Source organism: Bubalus bubalis, chromosome 2, assembly GCF_019923935.1.
Source record: "Bubalus bubalis isolate 160015118507 breed Murrah chromosome 2, NDDB_SH_1, whole genome shotgun sequence".
In the NCBI taxonomy this organism is placed as follows: Eukaryota; Metazoa; Chordata; class Mammalia; order Artiodactyla; family Bovidae; genus Bubalus; species Bubalus bubalis.
The window spans coordinates 28,036,289-28,057,180 of NC_059158.1; the positions used below are offsets into that span (position 1 = coordinate 28,036,289).

Consider the following 20,892-nt stretch of genomic DNA (forward strand, 5'->3'; position numbering starts at 1 on the left):
CTTTTGGGCACATATGCTTCAAATCTGAGAATATCATAGATATATATGGGAATCTTTGTAGAGATCTCTGAGGCAAGCTGGTATTTAACACAAAAGCAAGCCCATTTGGAGCTAAAGTACTTTCCATTAGGCAGTTTGGCGGCTGTTCTATGAGGCAGACTCACTGTGCTCGCTGGACACATTTCGATTAAATGCTGCTTTGTATTCCTCCAAAGATGGGAACAATAAGGACGTTTGTCAAAGGAAAAACTGCAGCAAACGATTTCATGTTGAACATCTGTACTCTGCAGTTCATTGTTTGCAAGAGTTTATTGACCATAATTTTGATGCATATAGGTTTTAAAGAGTATGAACGGCATTTATCTTGGGCGCCTATCATTTATCTGAGTCTTGGCTTATTTATTTCCATTTTTCTGGGCATTTTTATTTATTTTGGGACTCTGAAGAGATGAAGGAAAAGATGTTTCTGAAAAGGAAAGTTTTAGTTAGCTCTGCAAAATTGATGAGGAAAGACAATGTTTTCCTAAAAAGGATTGAGCAATTGAATTGAAAAATGTAACACTGTGCATATTCTATCTTTATGATACCTTTCAGCCTTAAAGATCTCAAAACCAGTTTTTAAACATTAGGAGCACTCTCCTATCTCATTGTCCATCATACCAATAATCACAGTGACATTTCCAAACTGAAATGGAGCAGCTGTTATTTAGCAAAGTCATTTGAGGATAGTGGAGGCAGAAGACTAATTCATGGCATTGTGAATGGGGTCTGGAGCTCAGTTTCCTTCTTTCGGTTTGTAAATGGATGGCCTATTGTTAGAAAATGTAAGCTTTCCTTTTTGCATTTTATTCAGAGAAACCAAAGTGCAGACAATCCAAGTTGCTGAACAGGGTAGTCTTTATCAGTCCTGATCTGACGCATAGCTGTGCTCCTAATCTATTGGCCTCACTCTGCCACCACATAAACTACAGATCCCTTGACTAGAAGAGAGGCAGAGCCTAGAAACTGACCACCAAGAAAGATAGTAGACTTTCTTTCTTGAGAGACATTTAGTAATAAAATGCATGCGTGCATGCTGAGTCGCTTCAGTCGTATCTGACTCTGTGTGACCCTATGGACTGCAGTCTGCCAGGCTCCTCTGTCCATGGAATTTTCCAGGCAAGAATGCTGGAGTGGGTTGCTATTTCTTCCTCCATGGGATCTTCCTCATCCGGGGATTGAAGCCGCGTCTCGTATGTCTAACCTATATTGGCAGGCATGTTCTTTACCACTAACACCACCTGGGAAGTGGTGTATTCTTACCCAATAGTGGCTAAGAATACAAACTTTATGAAATCAGGAAGATTTGATCTATAACCTTCTCACCAAGTAATTTAATGTTTCCTGAGCCTGTTTCCTAATCTCTCTAGACTGTAGATAATAGTATATTTTGTGGTGTTGTGTAGTTTGTATATAATAAGGAATAGAATACCCAATGTTTGGCAGAGTGAACTTTGATATATGTTAGCTGTTGTTACTATTCTTCTGGGCTTCCCTGGTGGCTCAGATGGTAAAGAATCCACCTGAAAATGCGGGAGACCTGGGTTCGATCCCTGGGTTAGGAAGATGCCCTGGAGAAGGGAATGGCAACCCACTCCTATATTCTTGCCTGGAAAATTCCATGGACAGAGGAGCTTGGCAGGCTACAGTCCATGTGGTCACAAAGAGTCGGCCACAACTGAGTGACTTGCACTCACTATTATTCTGTCTTGACTTACTTGGTTTCAAGATTTGCCTAAGAGAAGCCTGATGGATTTAGTAACCTTTTTCATTAATTTTTTCTTTATTGTCCAATTGCCTCTCTACAGAGATTACTTGAAGAACTTGCTCTAGCGTAGGTGACTGACATTCACTGTTCGGTTTTGTGTTTGTTTGTAGGATGTACTCACGCAGAAACTCAAGATGGTTATGTGAGCTTCTCCAACTTGGCAGTTTTGATCTCTGGGTCAAATTGGCACTTTATTTTTACTGTCACTTCCCCTCCAGGTAAGTTCAACACATTTTATTATCTGTTTCTTTCTTTCTTTCTTTTTTAAATATAGCCCCTTCTCCTTTATAATGGGACTAGCTCCTCTCATGAATAAGAGTCACTGTAGCTTAGAGAAAAAATTCCCCTGGTTATATCATTATGGTGTGAGAAGCAAGAACACATGTCGAAATTCAGCCTGAAGAGCAAGTATTGCTTCCTGGTAAGCAAGAATCCAAATGTACATTTTCTTCTAGTTGTTAAAATTTACTTTGAATGTTCTACTTTTTTTCCTATGACATTTGATGGAATTTGGTTGAATATTAATTTAACATTTTTAATTTATAAGGAAGAGAGTCATGGAGTATTGAGTTTTATGAAACCTTATCTTTTAGTCCTGCCTGCCTCCTCCACTGCCCCACCCCCACCTTGGAAATGATGACTATACACATTCAAAATCCTGGTCCTTTAGAACTGTAGGTGGAAGGTGTGTGTCAACTGTTTATACAATCCAGTTCTTTCTGAGAAAACGTTCAAAAGAAATCTCCCTTCTGAAGCATTCTTGACAAATTTCACTTTGTTAGAGGGTACTACTATTCAATCACTTTGTAGTGAATAAATGCTACTTAAGACAGATGAGTTTATGAAAAATATTACTCTCCCATTTCCATGATAAATAGAGTCCAGTCTCCACTCTTCAGAGGAATGGTGAGAGTTCAATTTTGGGCATCCTTTTTATAAAGGATTAAACTCTGATAGAGACACAATTACCACTTGAAAATGATTTAGATATTGCATCCAATATTGTAATTTACCAGAAAAAACCTTCCTCACCTAAGGGAGCATCAGAAAAATTCTAAAAATTTTAGCATTACGTTTGAACTGAAAAGTTGATATTTATAATCAAGTATTAATTTGAGTCAGGGAAATTAGTCTGATACTTAAGACAGGCAACTGTGGAAAGTAGTTAATGCATCAGCTGTGATAATGCAAGGCTTTTAAAAAATACACCAGAACAATCATGAGTGGATTTAAACCTCTTAGATATTGGAAATGGCAAAGGAAATGAAATGTTTTCATGTGAGCTGTCTGAACCCCAGCAACAAATATTTAATTAAGGCCAGATATGAGTTCTCCTTCATGAAACTTAAATTCAAACCATGGTATACTTTCAAAAAGTTAAAAATATGGCTCTCATGAAAATGTATGATGAACACTTGTCAACAAGTTATTTAACTTTTTAATGTGGGAACCAGGAGGATAGCAAGGTGTATAGTTCATGTAGCCTGGAAAGAAAAGACTTCTGAAATCAGTTTGCTATATTGGATACAGGGCAACCAAACTCTAATCTTTTCTGAGTTGTGTATCTACGAATATCACTTAGATTCTTACTGGATGAAAATGATTTTCAATTTACCCAATATTCTACAAATTTACAAGACTGGCCCCTAAATGTTAAACATTAAGTTCAAAAAAGGTGTGTTCCAGAGAATTTGATAAACCTTGGATGAATTTGTTCAAAAATCCTCTTTTATGACATTGATAAGATCTGTAATCTTTTTTTCCCCCCTCTCAGTTCCAAGTTTTAAACCATTTTTCTTCCCAAAGAGAATATCATTTGGGGTCGGGTAGTATTGTTAATTTTGTAAGACAGCTATTCTTTTGATATCTGTGATGTTGTCCTAATGAAAGGACAGATTCATGGAGAATGTTCAGTGCCTTGACCGTGGGATTCCCAAAGATATATTTTGAAGGGTAACACATTCAGAGCTGGATATTTTGGTCCCAGCTTGTTGGATATTTAAAAGGCCATTACCCTACAGTTTTCTCAGTAGTTAACTAAGACTAAATACCTTATCAAGGTTATTTGAAGGCATATGTTATAAAACCAAATGTAAACTATAGCATAGACAGAAGCTTCTTGGTGACACTGTGATTTTGAGCTGACCCTGGTGTTCACATTTACTGGCCTACTGCTTCCTTTAATTTCTACCTACAGCTTGCAAAGTCCCCTAACTGAGGATTTGTCTTGCATTTTTTCTTTATCATTTTCCTTAAATTATTCTTAGTCATTTTCAAGACATTCTACAAGGTGAGGCGAGGCTCTGTTTAAATGAGGACAGAAGAGATGAAGAAGAAATAGAAAACATCAGAAGGCCTGCCCTTCTGTGACCCCATAACCTCATGTTCATTAACAGTATAGCTCCTGAGAGTGACTGCTTGTTTCCAGGTGTATCAATGTCTAGGGCTGGAATTATTTGGGAAAGCAGCTTATCCTGGCCTGTCCTTACATGGATAGACCAATCAGTGACAAGCTCTAATAGAAGAGCTGTGACAAGCATTTATTCATGGATCTGTTATTGTTGTTTCATTTCTGAATCAAACAGAGGATTGCAATCATTTTCATTATTTTCCCTCTTATCCCTTAGAGAGAGGAACTCATCTTTATTCCTATTTTATTATGTTTTGTCTCATATTTATTTATTTTTCTTAAAATGAAGAAAAGGGACAAAATTCAATATCTACTTAATGTCCAGAGATGGCAGATAATGGCAGATGTGATTCCTGATTTTAGATCATGGCGATTGACCAACTGTCTTTCTAAAGTTTCCAAGATTGTCCATGTCTTTATTTTTTTTAATGGAAATAGATGTCACTTTAATCAATGTTTCATTAATTGCTACATACAAAGACATACATTTCTTCAGTTCTGTAGATACATCAAAGACATAATTAAGGACTTAATTCTTTTAATATACATGTATATATTTATTTGCTATTGAGGTACCATTGACGTAACGTTGTATAAGTTTAAGCTCAACAGTATGTTGGTTTAATATATTTATGTATTGCCATATGATTACCCCTGTAGTGTTAGCTAACATCTATATCACGTTACATAATTGTCATTGTTTTTTTGTTGTTCTGAGAACAGTTAAGACCTACTCACTTAGCGACTTTGAAGTTTATTACACGATATCACTGACTATAATCACTATGCTATTTTGGAAATATAAAACTTGAGGAACTGAGAAACTGCATAGGTTGACCAAGTGTGTATGGAATCCTCATAAGTCTTTCTAACATGTGGACTAATCCAGCTCATTTATCCATTTCTGAACTTCCTGAGACATTCCCCAGAGGGCAAGGTGTCTGTAGGTTTGTTCTACTGACTTCCCGCCCAGCCTTTCCACGTGCACTGTTGTTACTGTTGTCTAGGCTGTGGTTTCTTTAACCATTTCCTGGGGTCCTGGGACTCTTAGGGGGCTCTCCAGGGCTGCCGGGCGGAGATGGAATGCATTCTGCCACCTGACCCAACTGCAGTTGCTATTTCCGAGTCTAGAATATTCCTCCTCCCTAAATTCACATGTCTTACTCACCAGTTCACCCAGGTTCTTCTCAAATGTCATCTCCTCAGAGAGCTCTTTTCTGCCTCGCTCTGTCTACACCACCATCCCAATCTTGTTCCTCCCATCTCCAGCCATTCTCGGTCTTCAGCTGGGAATTCCTCACTTCCTGGTGTCAAGAGTATCTGAGTATTTGCTTGTCTGTCTATTGCCTGCCTGCTCTATTCTGCCTTAGAACCTAAATTCCAAAAAGGACAGGAATGCTGCCTAGCTCAGCATTACATCCCCAGTGTAAACAAAAACAAAAACTGGCACATCATAGGCACAAATAAATATTTGTTTATGAATAGGTGAGTATACCGAGATTCTATCTAAGATTGCATTTGTTGAAAATATTTAAAAACTGGTAGTCTCCACCCTTAGACCCAGGTTACTGCTCTAGACTTACAAACCTTAGGCCTGATTTCAGCCTCTGTGTCATTATCTGTGTTCTAAACACTGCCATGGCCTACTCTTCTATATCTCAGGTGGCTCAAGCCACTTCTTCACTCAGAATTTTTCCATTTATGACATTGACTTCAGAATGTTGTCACAGGTCTTTTGGCTTTTTACATGTAATGCCCACCCAAATTTGCCTCACATCTTTCCTGCATTAATTCCTGGTATTTCTTGGCAGTAATTTTTTTCAGTATAGATCGTTTTTTCTCTTTTCTGTCTTTATTTACTCAACTTTCACATCCCCACCTAGATACTCCCTCCTATGAAATGCTTTCCCCAAGCATATTAATGGAAAATAAACTTCCAAAGCAATTGACTTGCATCATTCTGGTGGCATGGGTCACATTCTGATTTGTATTACATTTGTATGTGTTTCCTATTTCATTTATTAGCTTGTAAATATCTTAAGAATGAGAACAGTAACTTGTCTACTTGGTGAAGTAAACAATCACTGAGCAGTTATTGGAAAATGGATAAAAGAATGAAGAATTTTGTTTTTTTACTTCTGTGAATCCCTAGTAAAATCCATCCCTCTGTCTCTGGGCTAGAATTAGCTTATTCAGTTGTCCATAAAAAGCAACTAATTGATAACAAACAAGCCAACTATGGCTCAAGTATAAGATGTACACACAAGAGAAGCATTTCTAGATAATTTTGTTATAGTAGTTTTGGGACCAAGTCAGCCAGGAGTCAAGAGACTAGGGATCTAACTGTGACTTCCAATCCAGTGTCAGGTTCAGCCCAAGGAAAGCGCAGCAAAGAAAACACAGTGTTTCCTTCAGTCAAAGGAATAAAAGCTCTGTTTTTGCCTGAATTATTCAGATGAAAGCAGAGATTTGGGGGTTTGTTTGTTTTGAATGAGCTACTCAAAAACACCGGTTATAACTAATATATGTTCACAACCAAGTGTTTTTCTTTAACTTTTGTCTGGAGATATAATTGACATATGATAAGCTATACATATTTAAAGTATACTATTAAATAAGGTTTGATGAATCTATACGTCCATGAAACCATCCCCACAGTTAAGATAATGAACCTATCTGTCATTCCCCAAATTATAGGCAAAGTCTTAAACTTTCTACTTTTGAAATAACATACAGTAAAAATGATCTTTTTGGTAGGTTATTTTATAAATTCAAATATATATATATATATAGAGAGAGAGAGAGAGAGAAAGAGAGAGAGGGAGAGAGAGAGAGAGAGAGATTCATATAATCACTACCACAGTCAGGATACAGAACATTTCCCAAAGGTCTCCTTTATGTTTTTCCTCTGTCCTCTCATCCTCCTATGAATCCCTGCAACTTCTGATCTGGTTTCTATCTCTATAATTGTCTTTTCTAAAATATCATATAAATGGAATCATATTATATATACAGGGCTTCCTTTGTGGGTCAGATAGTAAAGAATCTGCTGCAATGCGGGAGACCCAGGTTCGATCCCTGGTTGGCAAGATCCCCTGGAGAAGTTTCCAGAAAACTGGAATCCCACTGGAATTCCAGAAAACTGGAAACCCATTCCAGTTTTCTTGCTTGGTGGGCTCCCAGTCCATGGGGTTGCAAAGATTCGGACACAACTGAGCAACTAACCTTAACACACATCATAAATACCCTTTAGAAATGGACTTCACTCACTCAACATAATGCTTTGGATGTTTATCTCAGTTACAATTCCTTCCTTCCTCCCTCCCTTCCTTCCTTCCTCCCTCCCTTCCTTCCTCCCTTCCTCCCTCCTTTCCTTCCTTCCTTCCTCTCTCCTCTAATTAGTGGAGCATAAAGTACTTTGGCCACGTCATGCAAAGAGTTGACTCATTGGAAAAGACTCTGATGCTGGGAGGGATTGGGGGCAGGAGGAAAAGGGGACGACAGAGGATGAGATGGCTAGATGGCATCACCGACTCGATGGACGTGAGTCTGGGTGAACTCCGGGAGTTGGTGATGGACAGGGAGGCCTGGCGTGCTGCGATTCATGGGGCCGCAAAGAGTCGGACACGACTGAGCGACTGAACTGAATTGAAAGAATGAATCTTCAGTTTTGCACTGGTGGAGGAAGTAGGTCTGAAAATAGGAGAGCATGGGAAGAATTCTCCCATTGTAATGAACAGAACTGGAAATAACAATCATATGATATTGTTGGAATCTTTCAGTTCATCAGAAATAGGAGTCTTGCATTTATTATTGATTCATATATTTAATCATCTAATTCAATAAATATTTATTGAACCAACTATGTGCCAGGTACTGTTTTAACCATATCTCTTCCACAATATTTTATTATATTAGCATCTTATTCTTATTTTGTATTTATTTGTTTTTCTGAACAGGGGTCAATTTTACAGCTCGCTCCAGGTCGTTTGCTGTCTTACCTGTGGCTCCGTCCGAGAGATCCACCATTATCATGGCCGCCTCCCTGTGCTCAGGGGTCTCGTGGCTGGCTCTGTGCTGCCTCGTAGGCTGTTGGTTTAAGAAAAGCAAAACCAGAAGTATGTAGATTGTTTTTGAATAAAAATATCTGAAAAAATATACCATTATGTATAATATACTAACTATTCTTTTTCTTCCCTCAAAGAAACATATTTTATGAGCCTCTGTAACATATCAAGCAGTGTGCAGCCAAATTGCTCAATTTATAGAGACAAGGATTGCCTAATCCTGAATAACAACAACAATATTAATAATATATAATAACAATAATAATAGCAACAGCTCTTATTTTTTGAATACTCATTATGGACTGGGTTCTAAGTACTTTAGAGACTTAAATTCATTCAGTCTTCAGAACAGCTCTGTCAAATAGGTACCGAGTACTCTCTGTGTTTCAGATATGGCACATGAAGCACAAAAAAGCGAAGTGACTTTCCCAAGGTCTCACCACCAGGATCAAACCAGGTGGTTAGGTTCTCGCTGGACCCCACTCTCTGAAACACTGTGTGGTACAGCCCAGGTGACCTTCCAAAAGGCAGATTCTACAATCAAGGGGAAATAGTTTTCTTTTTCAGAAGAAGGAAGAGAATGCTTGGGTTTTTTGTTTGTTCGCCTCTTTTTCCCTAGGAGCATAAAAATTGTGTTCTTGGGCATTTTCCCAGGATCTGATCTTTTTTTTTCTTTTTTGGGGTGGTGAGATGGGGATATAGACATGGATAAAACCCTTGTGGTATTAGGAGATACTAGGAAAACAAAGTGATAAGGAAGAGTGAGTATAAAAAGGCAGAATGAAGAGAGACAAAGAGAGAAAGTGAAAAATTAAGAAAGGAAATAGCAGAAAGTAGGGTGCCACCACCAGACTGTTCACTGTGATTGGATTTCTGAGAGAAGCTGGAGAAGGAAATTCTACTAGATGCTCTTTATTTTGAGCCAAGGTTCATATTTTTAGCTTAAAAATTGTGCTGTAAAATGTGTATAGTGAAAAGAATGGTATTTTTTACAAACTTCTTTAATGTCTGATTTAAGAAAAGTCAGCTGGATTCTCTTAGCAGCTTCTGCATTTGGTTTGTTGCAATGTATTGTTTTGACTGAAGTAGCTGAAGAAAAGTCTAGCCTCAAATAGATACCTCGTAGGAAAAGGAAGAATATTTTAATAACTTTTACATATACAGCAGATGTTCTAATTTGTGGCTGCACCCAAACTAGACCAGAGATAGTTACTTAAAGGTACATCTCAATATACTTTTTTATTCTGTTACATGAAAATGCACAAGTCTACCTTGTACTTTGAATTTTGCCCACAGGTGATTTTGAAAAATTATGTTTTGGCCATTTGGTAAATGTTGTTTCACTGAGTTATATAGATATACCAAATGCTGATATTAATATATTTCATTCTACAATTTAAAAAAAAACTACATGTTAATATCAATAGAATTAGAAATTCTGTGAAGCTCATGGTAGTCTATAACAAAGTTTTCTAAACTTCTAAAATTTCCAATGTGAGCTTGATTTCTATCACTGATGACAAATTCTATCAATTATTTCTTTAAAGTTACAGGCTTACTTCATTTACTTATAAAAGAAATCTCTCGAATACCCAATTTTGAATAACCATAATTTATCTTTCAGTTTTTCTTTCAAGTGCTTTCAATGTGAAAATGGTGTTTCATGAAAAAAAAAATCAATCAGTTTTGCTCAAATCAATCACAAAAGTGCTTTTTCTTGAAACAATCATCATGTCTGATGTTATATTATAATTTATTTGCTTATCATCTGCCATCCAAAGTGAAAGTGAAGTCGCTCAGTCGTGTCTGACTCTTTGCGACCCTATGGACTGTAGCCTACCAGGCTCCTCAGTCCATGGAATTTTCCAGGCAAGAGCACTGGAGTGGGTTGATATTTCTCTCTCCAGGGGATCTTCCCAACCCAGGGATCAAACCCAGGTCTCCTGCACTGCAGGCAGACGCTTTACCATCTGAGCCATCAGGGAAGGGCAGGGACCTGATCTTTCATACTTACAATTGTTCTAGTGCCTGGAACAGTGTCTGGCATGAAGAATGTACATGTATTTTTATTAATATATTTAGTGAATAAATGAATTAAAGCATCACTCAGTCAAGAGCTGACTGAAGATATAAACTCTTCGATCAAATACACACAGCTATATGAGTTCTGTGGATTGCGCTAATGCCAGTTTCCTGGTTTTGATGTCATACTACAGTTAATGTAAGTTGTTGATGTGAAGAGAAGGCTAAGTGGAGGTGCATAGGTCATCCCTGTATGTTTCTTTGACACTTTCTGTGAATCTATAATTATTTCTAAATAAAACCTGAAAAAAATACAGTAAGTCCCCACATATGGATGAGTTCTTCCAAGAGTACTTTCATAAGTCAAATTTGTAAGTCCGACCAAGTTAGCCTAGATACCCAGCTAACACAATTGGCTATATAGTACTGCACTTTACTGTAATAGGTTTCTAATAATTTTCACACAAAATACATAGAAAGCAAACACAAAAAATAAAGCATTTAAAATCTTATAGTACCTTGAAAAATACAGTAATACAACGGCTGGCATATAGGGGCTGGCATTGAGTAAACTGGCAAGAAGAGTTACTGACTGAAGGAGAGAGAGGAGGTGGGAGATGGTAGAGCTAAAGGATGTTTAGCAATAGGAGTTAGAGGGTAAGCTGCAATTTCATGCAACCCTGATGTTGATGGCACAGCTTCTGGTTCCTTGGTGGGTTCAACTCTATCTACCCTCTTGGAAAAAGGATCCAGTGATATCTGGATAGTAGCTCTTTTTTTCTCATCATAGATGACACTATCCCACTGGATTGCATTCTGAACAGTTTCTGCAACCTCCATGTACTGTTGTATGTTCAGGTCCTGTGCCTCAAATGCTAACAGTGCCTCCTCAAATAAAGAAAATCCCCTGGCCATTTCCTGCATCATGAATCTCTTTGGTTCTTCAGGTACTTATTCCTCTTGTCTCCTTTCGTCCTTTCTCTGGGGCTCCGACTCCATCAGGTCTTCATTAGTAAGCTCCTTGTGTTGCATAGCAAAAAGTTCAATGAAGTCGTCCGCTTAAAGATCTGGCTTGAAATAAAGATACTGTACTACTGTACTCTAGACAGTACTGGGCAGGAAAGCACACAAGAGCACAAGCACCTGTAGAGGATGCAATAATGTGACAATGTATGCCAGACACGTGACCTAACTTATGTGATTGGGCACTCAAACACATGTTCGAATCTTTGAAAGTCTGCAACTTGAAGGTTCATGCGTAGGGCACTTACTGTACTAGGAACATTCTATAGCCACTCTGGTCAACAGAAAGAAAACATAAACCATGTTCATGGTTATATGACGAGGCAGGTAGTGTCATTTTCTAGTAGCCATTTAACCTCAAATTAGCTGGAGCTGAAGCTCCAATACTTTGGCCACCTGATGTGAAGAGCCGACTCATTGGAAAAGACCCTGATGCTGGGAAAGATTAAAGGCAGGAGAAGGGGACGACAGATGGTTGGATGGCATCACAGACTCAATGGACATGAGTATGAGCAAACTCTGGGAGATGGTGAAGGACAGGGAAGCCTGGCATGCTGCAGTCCATGGGTTCTCAAAGAGTCGGACACGCCTTAGCAATGCTACTGAACAGCAAACCTAAAATATCAAAATAATATTTCAACATGTAATGGATATAAAAATACTAGGTATTTTGCATTTTTGAAAAATCAAGTGTGTATTTTATGTTTACAGACACATTTCACATATTCAGCCACCACATGTAGTTGCCACCATATTGGACAGTAGTTTTATATCTCCATGGTAGTGGTCAGTATATAGGATTTTATTTTATTATTCCTTAAGCTCTGGGATATGGTGTGCATTTTGCTGCCCATTTATCACAATGATTTGGGGGGAGTGGACAAGAGAAATATCCTAACACTTAAGGCTCATTTGCAATAAATATGTCATTTTATTCTTAAAAAAAACCACTAATTTTTTTCATTAATTTAGAAATAAAAAACGAAGAGATTTCTGAAACTCAGACTAGTGATCAAAGGAATCACAGCCATGTCTTACCCAAACACCAGGGGTCACAAGTAGAGACTGAAAAAGAAGTCACCATGATGGCAGAAGGTAAGCTTAAACAATAGGATGATTCCCACAAAAACAGACCCATGGTGTATGAACTGTAGCCTCCTGCTGGCTCTCAGTTTCTGAATCAATTTAGTTTATAGACCCTTCTTTAGCCTTTGTTATTTCTTCTCAAGGAAATTATACCCCAGCAAAAGAACACACAAGTCCAGCTGATTCACTCAGCTATTAACCAATGATTCGAGTTGACATTCATATATGTTTTTTCTTACTAGAAGATTATTGGTTTAACATTTGAATTCATTACATGAAGAAAAGGAAAACCAGAGTATAGGCATATAATCTTTCCCTCAGCTATTGCAAAGCTGCCAGTTTGGCAACATAATTGAATCTGGAACGAAGGGCCTGGAGTTGCCCAATACCAACTATGCAAATTAGATGGAATATAGAACCCTCAAGAAATGTCAGCTTTGTTAAGCTCTGCTTTGCTGTGTCGTCGTACTTTTTGTGAAAGGTATTATTAGCCTACATTGTGCATGATGCCAGATGATTTTTGCTTGTTATATTGTTAAATGGCCATTAGAATTGCTGCCAAGCAGAGAAAAGATAAGCATTTGTTTCGGACCAATGTTCTGTGTTTTTGAGGACACAGAAATTACAAAGACAATGGGCAGAACACAAGATAGATTTGCCAAGTATGAATATGGTGTATGAAAAATACTAAATAACTTCCATAGATGTGATTTTTGAAACCTATGCTCTAAAGAGAAAAATATTGCTTGTTTTCTAAGTAATAACTGATTATCATGATATTTTCTGCTTGAAACAGAATCCAAATCTTACTGGTTCTGAGTGGATGTTTAACCAAACCGTAGCAGTCTGACGTCATTCTGCTTCTAACGAGTTTAATGAACTCTGGTGACTGTGTGTGTATCTCTATATCGGTTTGCTTGCCCGTTTGCATTTTTTTCCCACAGAGGAAATGAGGGTTTGTTTTTTTTTTTTTTAAGTTTCCTATGAAATTAGCCATCCATTTTCCATCCAGCTCCTGGACCTGCATCAGAAAGTAGTAGGAAATATGAGTGGGTGGGAGTGTGAAGGATTGAGTTTGAGAGAAGAGGGCAGGAACTCTTTTCTAGATTCCATCTAAGACTACTTTGATTTTGGTTTCCAGAAGCTTGTCCATATCATGGCATGCAAATTCAGGACATGAAAATGGTCCTCAGAATGCAGCTCTGTGAAGAATGGCATATTCAGCTGCGTTCTCCAGCAAACAGCAGGAGTGATGCTAATCTTTCCCCTAATCTAATATGACCATCTACATGAATCTCAGTTTCCCAGCTTAAATTAACTACATTATGCAGTCCACAATGCTTGGATGTTTTATTAAGGGACATTTTTTATGTGGTGGCTTATTAATAAATTACCAGGAATGAAACAAGGGATAGGGCTCCTGTGGATGAGTTTAGATTGAAGAGATGGGAGAACGGAAGAGGCCATTTTATTAGGACATCCAAGTTCAAAATAGAAAGATGTGTGTTCCAAATGCTCCCCTGGGGATCAAAGTGGATTTGTTTTCTTATCTTCTAAGCTTTGTCCACATCTTAAGAGCATTGTTTCCAAAGGAAGTAATGAGACATCTCCTGCCTTTCTTTGGAAACTATTACCAGCTATAAATACCTAATTACTGCTAGCTTTAAATAAATTTGGTTTTCTTTTATTATTACCATGACACTCTAATTTCCTTTTCCTTCTGTGTTTTTAAACTGGTGGCATTTGCTGATCAAGTGATTGGCCTGTCTCTCTCATAAGCATTTTGCAAACACCAAGCATCACCATCAAATATTTAGCTGATAGAATCGAGCATTTCTGCTGTACAGTAGATACAGACTGTAAATTTATCATGTTATGGCTTTTACCAAAAATTGTATGTATGCAGCAGGGAAGGGAGTAAAGCATGTATCTATCCCTTGAATTTTACTTTTACCAGGGCCTTTAACATAGGGAGCATCTGAGCCAGTTTTTAAAATTCACACCTGCTTTTGTCATTCTGCTATTCACAAGATTTAATGAATTACCAACCTCAGTTGGAGAGGCAGGAGAAGTTGACAATTAAGAGCATAAAACTTGGGCATCAGCACGACTGAGTTTAATCTGATTCCCTTGTTGACTTTACTTCATGGCCTTAAGAGGGTCAACTGTCCTCTCTGTGCACTTCGATTTCCTCATCATGAGAATTGTCCTCATAATATCACCCATACTCAGATGTTGTTATGCTGACTGAGTGAGTGGCTGTCACTATAAGCATGGAGAGATTTCTGGCACAGTGTGTATGCTGTGTGTGTTATTTATTATTGGTCTTGTAATTAGGACTCAAATCTCTCCAAGACCCGACTCTACCTTGTCTGTCTAGTCTTACTCTGGATTCCACCCGCTTGCACCTCCTCACACTAACCTCCACCAGCAATTCCTGGGACTGGTCTAACACCTTCACACACACTCACCTGCACTGTTTCTTCCAATAGGATTGCTTGTCATCACCTGTTAAAAATGAATGAGCTTAAATTTCATCATCCAATACAGATGAAATAAGTATGTATTTATTTCCTGATTTTTTTATACCTTTTAAGGTCCTCTCTCTGCAAAGTTACAAAGAAATTATACTTGGCCACCAATTCTTTATGGCTTTCTAATATGATGGGGACATGAGAATAATATTTTGGGGAAAATGAAAAATTCCAGGTGATAAACAACAAAGTGTAAAGCAATCACCATAATGCTAAAGGAGAGAAAGACTTTCATTATCCTAATTACATGTTTGGTCTCTCTAGTTCCTAAATCATATCACACTGCTTCAAATCCCATTTACTAAAGGCTTAACTGTAGGGTTTGCACACACTTGGGGTCCACAGAAGAACCGAGAAGGAGTCCTGCTATGCTCTGTGGAAACTCAGTTTTGTACCATTCTTCTGCGATTGTTTCCTTGTTCCCCTAGTTTGGTGAATAGCCCCCAAAACCTCCCAGGCTAGACACCTCAGAGTTATCCTTAACCCTTGGCCTTCCATTACGACCTTGCCTTGTGGCTTGCTAGTTTTATCGATTCCACCTCTGCAGTGTCTTGGTTTACACCCCGTTCTCTCTACCTACTCCATTTGCCAGCTGCATCTGCAGTTCAGTCTCAGTTAACAAACTCCTTACAGATGCCCATCATCTATTCCCTCTCTTTTCCCTCTAGGACACTGTTCTCTGTACATAACTTAAGAATCTCGGTTTCAAGACACACTTCTCTCACATAACCATAATCTCAAAAATACACAAGCAACTCCTGCAGCTCAATTCCAGAAAAATAAATGACCCAATCAAAAAATGGGCCAAAGAACTAAACAGACATTATCCAAAGAAGACATACAGATGGCTAACAAACACATGAAAAGATGCTCATTATCAGAGAAATGCAAATCAAAACCACAATGAGGTACCATTTCACACCACTCAGAATGGCTGCGATCCAAAAGTCTACAAGCAATAAATGCTGGAGAAGGTGTGGAGAAAAGGGAACCCTCTTACACTGTTGGTGGGAATGCAAACTACTACAGCCACTATGGAGAACAGTGTGGAGATTCCTTAAAAAACTGGAAATAGAACTGCCTTATGACCCAGCAATCCCACTGCTGGGCATACACACCGAGGAAACCAGAATTGAAAGAGACACGTGTACCCCAATGTTCATCGCAGCACTGTTTATAATAGCCAGGACATGGAAGCAACCTAGACGTCCATTAGCAGATGAATGGATAAGAAAGCAGTGGTACATATACACAATGGAGTATTACTCAGCCGTTAAAAAGAATACATTTGAATCAGTTCTGATGAGGTGGATGAAACTGGAGCCTATTATACAGAGTGAAGTAAGCCAGAAAGAAAAACACCAATACAGTATACTAACACATATATATGGAATTTAGAAAGATGGTAACGATAACCCTATATGTGAGACGGCAAAAGAGACACAGATGTATAGAACAGTCTTTTGGACTCTGTGGGAGAGGGCTAGGGTGGGATGATTTGGGAGAATAGCATTGAAACATGTATATTATCATATGTGAAACAAATCACCAGTCCAGGTTCGATGCATGAGACAGGGTGCTTGGGGCTGGTGCACTGGGATGACCCAGAGGGATGGTATGGGGAGGGAGGGGGGAGGGGGGTTCAGGATTGGGAACACGAGTACACCCGTGGCCGATTCATGTCAATGTATGGCAAAACCACTACAATATTGTAAAGTAAAATAAAATAAAATAAAATTCAGCTATCTAGAAGGAATAGTCCCCTTTTCTCAACTTTTGTGACACTTCCCTTTTATTCACTTAACACCTTTTATATGTAATATAATTATTTGTGTTCATCTTGTCCAGATGCCTCCATATTAGGTCTGCATCTTTTCTAATGCCAGAGGGCATTATAACAGGAGACCATTGATGACCGTTGTTGAGTGAATAAACTGAACTGAACTGTTGAGTGAATGGTGAAGGCAGAGATAGAATGGGTCCATCTCCATCCCCCCTCCCCTTTTCAGAGACCCCTGGATTCCAGCAATTCCTACAACAGCTGAAAAAAATAAGGCCCCTCGTCTCCTCTAAAAGAGATGGAGAAATTTTATTCTGGTTCATAAGATTAACAACAGGATAATGGCTGCACATCTTTTGGGGTCTTCAGTTTAGTTCAGTTCAGCCGCTCAGTCATGTCCAACTCTTTGCGACCCCATGGACTGCAGCATGCCAGACTTCCCTGTCCATCACTAACTCCTGGAGCTTACTCAAACCCATGCCCATTGAGTCGGTGATGCCATCCAACCAACTGAACCTCTGCGTCTTCTTCTCCTCCCACCTTCAATCTTTCCCAGCATCAGGGCCTTTTGAAAAGAGTCAGTTCTTCATATCAGGTGGCCAAAGTATTGGAGTTTCAGCTTCAGCATCAGTCCTTACAATGAATATTCAGGACTGATTTCCTTAAGAAATAACTGGTTTGATCTCCTTGCAGTCCAAGGGGCTCTCAAGAGTCTTCTCCAACACCACAGTTCAAAAGCATCAATTCTTTGGTGCTCAACTGCCTTTATAGTCCAACTCTCACATCCATACATGACTACTGGAAAAACCATAGCTTTGACTAGATGGAACTTTGATGGCAAAGTAGTGTCTCTGCTTTTTAATAAGCTGTCTAGATTGGTCACAGCTTTTCTCCCAAGGAGTAAGCATCTTTTAATTTCATGGATGCAGTCACCATCTGTAGTGATTTTGGAGTCCCCTAAAAAAAATCTCTCACTGTTTCCAATGTTTCCCCAACTATTTGCCATGAAGTAATGGGACCAGATGCCGTTACCTTAGTTTTCTAAATGTTGAGTTTTAAGCCAACTTTTTCACTCTCTTCTTTCACTTTCATCAAGAGGCTCTTTAGTTCTTTGTTGCTTTCTGCCATAAGGATGGTGTTATCTGCATATCTGAAGTTATTTCTCCCAGCAATCTTGATTCCAGTTTGTGCTTCATCCAGCCTGGCATTTCGCATAATGTACTCGGCATATAAGTTAAATAAGCAGGGTGACAATATATAGCCTTGACATACTCCTTTCCCAATTTGGAACCAGTCTGTTGTTCCATGTCCAGTTCTAACTGGTGTTTCTTAACCTGCATACAGATTTCTCAAGAGGCAGGTCAGGTGGTCTGGTATTCCCATCTCTTTCAAAATTTTCCACAGTTTATTGTGATCCACACAGTCAAAAGCTTTGGCATAGTCAATAAAGCAGAAATAGATGTTTTTCTAGAACTCTCTTGCTTTTTCTATGATCCAGTGGATGTTGGCAATTTGATCTCTGGTTCCTCTACCTTTTCTAAAACCAGTTGAACATCAGGAAGTTCACGGTTCACGTATTGCTGAAGCTTGGCTTGGAGAATTTTGAGCATTACTTTACTAGCATGTGAGATGAGTGCAATTGTGTGGTAGTTTGAGCATTCTTTGGCATTGCCTTTCTTTGGGATTGGAATGAAAACTGCCCTTTTCCAGTCCTGTGGCCACTGCTGAGTTTTCCAAATTTGCTGGCATATGGAGTGCAGCACTTTCACAGCATCATCTTTTAGGATTTGAAATAGCTCATCTGGAATTCCATCACCTCCACTAGCTTTGTTCGTAGTGATGCTTTCTAAGGCCTACTTGACTTCATATTCCAGGATGTCTGGCTCTAGGTCAGTGATCACACCATCGTGATTATCTGGGTCATGAAGATCTTTTTTGTACAGTTCTGCTGTGTATTCTTGCCACCTCTTCTTAATATCTTCTGCTTCTGTTAGGTCCATACCATTTCTGTCCTTTATCGAGCCCATCTTTGCATGAAATGTTCCCTTGGTATCTCTAATTTTCTTGATGAGATCTCTAGTCTTTCCCATTCTGTTGTTTTCCTCTGCATTGATCGCTGAGGAAGGCTTTCTTATCTCTTCTTGCTATTCTTTGGAACTCTGCATTCAGATGCTTATATCTTTCCTTTTCTCCTTTGCTTTTTGCTTCTCTTCTTTTCACAGCTATTTGTAAGGCCTCCCCAGACAGCCATTTTGCTTTTTTGCATTTCTTTTCCATGGGGATGGTCTTGATCCCTGTCTCCTGTACAATGTCACGAACCTCATTCCATAGTTCATCTGGCACTCTATCTATCAGATCTAGGCCCTTAAATCTATTTCTCACTTCTACTGTATAATCATAAGGGATTTGATTTAGGTCATACCTGAATGGTCTAGTGGTTTTCCCTACTTTCTTCAATTTCAGTCTGAATTTGGGGTCTTAGCAGTGAGCAAAATGTGATGCCTTCCTTCTAGGTGATGCTGTCTGCCGGCCACCTGAGTTCCCTCTCCCTGTGTTCCTGATGACTCCCTCTGTCTTTGTGGTAGAGTTATTGCTGGAGACCTCAGTGCTGCCTTCTCCAAATAGTACCCTGATCTGTGGCCTCTAATCACTTGTGTGCTTGTGTATGTGAAATCCACGTTCCCATTGTTGATGGAAAACTGACAGGTGAAAAGGATCTCCATAGCATACAAGTGCAACTGTAAACATTAGCTTCACGGATTTCTTATCTCTACCACATTTGAGTCTTACTGACTATATATGGTGTGTTTTGTGAATGTAAAGTAAAGACTATCAATTTACCTTTTGTAAATACAAATCTCTAGAAATGGCAGGGAGAGAAGAGGAGGGGGCTGACCTCAAGACATCTGGAAGCAGAGAAGAGCAAAACAGGACCAGAAATGGCCCTAAGTTTCCAAGAAAGTCAAACTATATTTGGAAGTTATTAATAAATAGTATGTCCATACCATAAATAAAAAGATATGAACATCTCTTGATTGAAAAAACATAAATAAAATCTATCACTTATTCCTTAAAGAAAACTTAAAAAAAAATTACCAGGAATAAAAGCCTGCCTGGTAAATAAGATGGGGAGTTCCAATGCTATTTGCAACCTAGATCTAGTATCATCTTTAACAATGGAATAGTAGAACAATTTCTACTTAGGTGATGATAAAGTACAGAACTCATTCTTGCCAAAATTTTATAACATATATATTTGGAATGGGAAGAAACAGTCAAATTTAAAGCAAAATTTAGAGGACAATTTTAGAGAAAATACATGTTGATTTGCAGAAGATTGTTTAATGATAACTTAAAGATTCAACCATTAACTACTATTTTATTAATAGCTTGAGTAAATTAGTCAATATAATGTCAGTCTAAGCAAAAATCCTGGCTTGTATAAGCCAGGAGTGTACAGTTAAGAAAGATAAATATACAATAGTGACCAAAGAATATGCTGTCTTTGGGAAGAACAAGAGATATATGGGACTTACATAAAAAATAAACTGTATTTCATTGACGAGTTTAAGGACAAATACATAGGGAATTACAGCGTGTTTCTAATTAGATTAATTAATATTGCAAAGACCATATTTATTTCTAAATTAACTTTGATTTAGGAAACCCTGGTGGCTCAATGTTTAACACCATTTCAATTATTTTCTACAGAAGAGAGCAGTATAAGATGATTCTAAAATTCTTCAGAAACTATAGATCAATGCCAGAAAACTAATTTTTTACAGGAAATGGAATTTTTGGCAATGGGCAAAGGTAGCTCAACCAGAGACACAATACTTATGTCACTATTCTTCAGACAATGTGATACTGATACAAGAATATATGAGCATTAGGAGAAATAGTCTCAATTAGGTATAGATATAGATATTAGGTATAGAAATGTAAGTTATGATGAAGATAATAAAAATAAAGGAAAACAGAAGCATCCATCTATTAATGGGGCTATAAATTTGACTTCTTAGAACATTTAGTAATCTAGATTCATACTTCAAAAAATTGCCAAAGTAAACTTCGAATAGATTAATGAGTTAAATTAGGTTTACTAAAACATAAGCATTGCTAGAGTATTACAGAAATAATAAAGTGGAGGTCACTTATGGTAT

The 20,892-nt window shown here is 38.3% G+C and overlaps 1 protein-coding gene across 3 annotated transcripts in view; it reads left to right on the plus strand.

The window, feature by feature from the left end:
• PKHD1 (PKHD1 ciliary IPT domain containing fibrocystin/polyductin) overlaps nt 1-20,892 on the plus strand; it is a 445,850-nt gene that overhangs the window by 418,669 nt on the left and 6,289 nt on the right. For 2 of the 3 annotated variants that reach the window (XM_044929073.2, XM_044929078.2), the window contains 3 exons: nt 1,918-2,025; nt 8,177-8,335; nt 12,302-12,424. In XM_044929073.2, coding sequence (XP_044785008.2) covers nt 1,918-2,025; nt 8,177-8,335; nt 12,302-12,424 — 390 coding nt within the window. The remainder of the gene's footprint in view (nt 1-1,917; nt 2,026-8,176; nt 8,336-12,301; nt 12,425-20,892) is intronic. The other variant, XM_044929075.2, reaches the window with a different exon arrangement.